The sequence below is a fragment of the Sturnus vulgaris genome, chromosome 1 (assembly GCF_052056855.1).
Source record: "Sturnus vulgaris isolate bStuVul1 chromosome 1, bStuVul1.hap1, whole genome shotgun sequence".
NCBI lineage: Eukaryota > Metazoa > Chordata > Aves > Passeriformes > Sturnidae > Sturnus > Sturnus vulgaris.
In genome coordinates, this window is record NC_142243.1 from 21,188,051 (window position 1) to 21,193,204 (window position 5,154).

At 46.8% G+C, this 5,154-nt stretch overlaps 1 protein-coding gene across 3 annotated transcripts; it reads right to left on the bottom strand.

Annotated features, from left to right (window-relative positions):
- Window positions 1-401: 401 nt before the first annotated feature.
- On the bottom strand, window positions 402-3,761 carry RPP38 (ribonuclease P/MRP subunit p38). 3 transcript variants are annotated; one of them, XM_014875651.2, is made up of 3 exons: window positions 3,678-3,726; window positions 3,376-3,485; window positions 402-1,450 (listed from the first exon to the last, which is right to left on the bottom strand). In XM_014875651.2, the coding sequence occupies exon 3, from the start codon at window positions 1,421-1,423 to the stop codon at window positions 575-577; it is 849 nt and encodes a 282-aa protein (XP_014731137.2). In that variant the 5' UTR covers window positions 1,424-1,450; window positions 3,376-3,485; window positions 3,678-3,726; the 3' UTR covers window positions 402-574. The 3 variants fall into 3 exon arrangements, with proteins under 3 accessions (XP_014731137.2, XP_088017342.1, XP_088017332.1); XM_088161216.1 differs by lacking the exon at window positions 3,678-3,726 and adding an exon at window positions 3,586-3,600; XM_088161206.1 differs by lacking the exon at window positions 3,376-3,485 and having other exon boundaries at window positions 3,678-3,761.
- Window positions 3,762-5,154: the final 1,393 nt, after the last annotated feature.

Here is a 5,154-nt window from a genome sequence, read left to right on the forward strand (position 1 = left end):
GCATACCATGCAACCAGGTATCGGGTGGAACCCAAGTCTGCATACATTTGTGACCAAAACAAGTTGTTCAGCAGAACAAACTACACAATAGAGTTCAAAAGGGAAGTCTGCCTGTGCTATTTACTTGAACTCAGCTTTAAAAGACTTATACTGGCATGGACCTTTGTTTAAATAAACTTTCACTTTTGGTATTTATTTGTTTGAGTAATTATACTTAAACCTCTTTTGCTTAAAGCATGTTCATCTGTGTAAAAACACAAAGTTCATTTAATGCTTTGTATTAATTCCGAAGAAGTATAAATTATGTCTTAAAATTACTTCGGCATGTGAATTACCGGCTTTAACTCTGATATCCAGCTGCAAATGAAAATACTTACCCCCAGTAAAGACTAGCACTCAAGTCTGAGCAATATTCTTTATTAAAGCAGAAAGTACCTCAGCCAAATGCAACCTAAAGTTCACCTTGTATTCAAGAGCTTTACACTGTAAAGCCTAAAAGAATGGTTCAGGTAGAACTGTACTCCACCCTGCATTTAAAAAATCTGTTTAAAAGAAAGAACCAAACTAAAATCAGTTATGCTGAAAAAGCCTTTTTCTTTTTGCGAGGTGGTTTCTTTATCTTATTGGGATTTGGGACAAGTTTTTTGATTTTCAAAGGCTGCAAAATTACATTTGAAAGATCAGGCTGATTGCTTTCCGTATGCTTCCGCTTCTGACTTGTGAGCTTATCCCCCAGCACCTCTGCAAGCTCTTCGTGTTCCAGATTTTCTGAAGAATCTGTGTCTGCGTAAGACATGGATTCTTCAGCTCCATACTGACACCACGGCACTTCCAGAGCTGGTATCTTTGGAATGATTGCTGCTATTGCTTCAGCGAATTTGTCGGCCTGCTTTTTGAAGCCGAGTGCTAGAATGGACGTTAAGCCAAGCAGGGGCGCGATGGTCTCGCTGAGCCGTGGCACCTGCCCTGCGGGCGTGGCGCGGCTTGCGCTCAGCTCCACCAGGTGCGACGTGATCATGGCAGGTTTGGCAGACTTGCACACCAGCAAGAGAAGAAGTTCATTTTTTTCCAAGGCTTTTGTAACTTCATTAACTCCAATAGCAAGCTGTCTTCTGATACTTATGTCAGTCCATCCTGGTTTTCGTTGGCAGCTTTCTGTTTCCTCTTTAGGGAGTTCACTGGTGCCAGCATCACACTTTCTTTCTGTTTGTTTTTTTGTAAGGGAACGTTTTTTCTTTCTTGGACTCTCAATCTTTTTAAGTCCAATATGTTTAATCCTTTCTTCTAAGGTCTCTAGTATAAAATGCATATCTTCTCCATCTATGGGTTTCCATTGGAAAACAAAGGGGTTATCTAGACACGTTTTTACAGTGGTTTTCTTTGCTTTCCGAAGTGTTGCTGTCCCTTGCTGAATTACAGACATTCTGAGGTGGTTCTGTGTTTTGTCACCCTAGGGAAGAAAGGCAAGACATTAGTTCAAATACTGTACTGTGTGCTATGGACATTTTTACCAGAAGCTGCTTTAGGGGATGTAGAAGAGAAACATTTATGTCAGTGATACTGGCATTTATCAACCTCCTCACGTTGGCATCAATCCTTCACATATATTCCACAGGGCAGATGTGGAGCTGCTTTTTTTTTAATAAATAAATAAAGCTAGACAGGACAGTAAGGCAACAGCAGTGACAACAGATCCTTCTAATGCTGAACAAAAGCAGCTGGAGATACTACAGATGTAAAAAAACCACAAGCACAACAAAACAACAACCTATCCCTAGAATCACAGGTTGAAGGACCACTTCATTTTCACTGTTGCACAGCTGCATTGCCTCCCGTGACATGGGAGGGGAAAAAAAAAAAGACAAAACACGAATCACAAATTCCTGAATTTATTCAGGATTTTTAGAAATCTGTCTTTTCAGTCTTTAGTCCATGCCTTTGTGTTTTTCTGTATTTGGAAAGTGTGATTGAAACTTGCAGACTCTTTAATAATTGATGCTTTCAGGGAAGAAAGGCAATCCCCTACAGGCCTCCAAAAGTTCAGAAGGGGTCTTTTGTATCACCTGGACAATGCCTTTCAGGGATGAGAAAAACTGAACAGGAGCAGAGAAAGTGTAATTGTTCTTGCTCTGATTGATCTAGTCCAGAGTAGCAGTGAAGACATGAGGTCAAGCCTGATGACAGTCCCTCGTAAATTGCAAAGCCCCCATGCTCCTGCTCGGGAGCATGTAATGTCTTCATTGCTGCACAGGCAAGCTTAGAGAGTAAGTGCAGCTCAGGTTTCTAACCAGGGAAAACATGACATGACTCCCCCCTAAATTTCCCAGTTACCCAAGCAGGCATACAGATTGCATTTATGTACAGCTCATGAACATCTAAAGGCTGCCACCCAAAAGGTGTAATTTTGCTAGTCATACCAGTTCTCTGTGTACTGGTAGTGAGCTACCTTGATATAAAAAGACAAATACCATCTTCACCCAACTGTACTGCCATCAAGCAGCATCTATCTGGATAGATTTTCACTCAGTTAAATTCTTGTCTGGAGGACAGCAGGAAGAAGATACGCATGGTGTGATTCTAGGGACGGTCCACGAGTTGGACTGGAAAGGCCATGAGTTGGATTTGATGATCTTTGTGAATTCTGTCAAATTCAGGATAGTCTATGATTCTACCTTGAACAGAGTTGCATCAATGCAATGTGAACTGTTACCCAAAATGAAAGTTAAAACCAGTGAAGGAGTTTTCAGAGAACAGTAAAACTGAGAATTCTAAAATACAAAAAGAAACACCGTGGAGCTCTTGAGTACTCTCCGAATAATCTATGAAATTCCCTGGGCCACCTCAGCGATGGTCCATCCAACCCAGTTATCTGCCTCCAACAGCGGAACCTGGAGAAGCCATCTGGGGAGAACAGGGCTGGCATTCCCCTCAGCTCCCAAGCACCCACAATGGTAGCATCTGGGATGTAAGAATAAAGATGTACCAACTTAACCTATTAGTCCTTTATGGAGCTATCATTCATCTAATGCCTTTTGCTTAGCCATCACAGTGGCAACAACCAAAAAGTGAACACAACTAAAAAATGGAAACGACCACAAGAATTCTTATGTGTGACCGAGTCAGAATGGGAGCTTGTGATTGTTTTTAAAAGATGAGCTCTGGGTTGTCGTTTTTAAAAGCTTTCAATTAGGGATGCTCTGATCACCTTTCACAAGCAAAATCAGCAACAGACAGGTACGAGAAAAAAAACATGGAACATGTTCAAAATCCAAAGATTACATTTTTCTTTTCAGAATGGGCACTCCTGAGGAAAACAAGCGTGCAGAAATAAGGAAGCAGAGCAACGAGTGAAAAAACGAGCACGAGCTCCCCCACCTCGCCCCACCATCGCGAGCCCCTCGCTTCCGGCGGAAGGAGCTCGGGGGAACGGCGCCCACGGCCAGGCACCCTCCAGCCGCTTCCGCTCCACCGCGCTCCTGCAGCGCCTGCCAACAGGGAAACGCGGGTTAAGCACGGCCCCAGCACAACGCCCTGCGCCCGCCGCCGGGTCCCGGGACCGCAGCACCCTCTCCCCGGGCCGCCTACCCCACCCGCCGAGCACTGCGGGCCAGGCCGGGCCTCCGGCTGCCTGACCGTGGGGCCCAGTCCGCAGCTGCCCCAAAGCCGGCCCCACCTACCTCGGCCGTCCCACGCTCCAGGAACACACCGCGGGACGCAGCCCGGTTCCCCTCCACCCCCGGTTTGGCCTCGCTCCGCCCCGGCCCCGCTCCGCCCCTGCCCGGCCCCCGCTCCGCCCCCGGCCACGACGGGGTGGGTCGCTCCGGGACCGGGTGAATTTCGCCGCTGCGGGGCGGTGTGCGGGCTGCGCTCAAGGTCGCCTGGCAAAGCGACCTTAGCTGTAGTGCGAAGCAGCGTTAAAGCGCTGGTACAGGGGCCTGCCCCTGGCTGGTTTCACCGTAGGCTCACCACTGGCGTTCCCAGGGCTCGAGCACTGCTGAAAACTGGCGCATAGGCGATGGCAGTCGTGTATCATATAATGCAATCAGGGCCAGATCACCAGGTGCTTCATAGGGACCTCACAGCCAAAGGTGTCCCTCGCTGTAGTGCAGTGTGCGCCGTGCTGTGCACGGACCTTGTGTTCTGTGACCGAGGTGACAGGTAAGGGCTGGTTCTATCCAGTGTTTTCCGCAATCTGCCCTCAGCCTTTAACAAATCTTCACAAGCACGTTCATTTTCCACACTCACTGTAGTGCGCAGCTTGGTTAAGCACAGCCTTTTGGCCCTGAAAAAGCAGAGCTTCTTTGCTAGGGCACCGGTGCTTCAGAGATGTTTTCAATTTCTTTTCCATCTCTATATACTTGAATTTATTTGTTTTCTCATTAATTCCTGACTTAATATAACCTGGACTTGTTTTCCCTAAAATTACTTTTTTTGCATGATTTTATGGAAGTTAGCCAGTTTAAAAATGCAGAAGTACGTACCATAGATCAAGCTATGCCTAGGAAATTACGTATATAAATGTATAGAGGCATGAATATAAATAATTCGTTGATACAAGAGGGACGGATTTTTTTTTTCTTCAGCGGTTACATTTATAGGGGAGTTTATCAATTAATATTCTTTTTATTCTGTCCTTAGTAGACCAAATTAAAAACCAGCATTCAGAGTGTATTTTTTGTGTGTAGCCACTTGTGTGAGGTATCCTTGGGATGATCCTCGTGTTTTCCAGAGCTGCAGCTGAAGGGTGCGAGGTCCCAGGTTGGCTGGACATGGACATGGACATGGACATGGACATGGACATGGGCAGGGACTGCGGCAGAGGGAACAGTACCAATAACTGCGCTGGTTGCAGTTTAAACCACTCCAGAAAATCCTTTGTCAAACAAACCGCTTGGGAATCTCTGTATCACTGTTCTCAACCTGGCGGCCTAATCTTCGGTGGTCTGGCTGGAGCTCAGGCTTTCTGCGGAAACCACTGGGGCTTAATGCTGCCTGCCCCCAGCGTCCCTTCCCGGCGCTTGTCGCCGCTCCCTTGTCCCGGCGGGTGCCGAGGGACGCGGCGGCACGGAGTGAGTTCCTGTGTTCGGTGTGTCCCTGTGTGCACAGTCCCTGTGTGCATAGTCCCTGTGTGCAGCGAGTCCCTGTGTTCGGTGT

Excerpts from the sequence above, each read along its gene's own strand:
- RPP38 (XM_088161206.1), bottom strand. The coding sequence starts at position 1,423 with ATGTCTGTAATTCAGCAAGGGACAGCAACACTTCGGAAAGCAAAGAAA.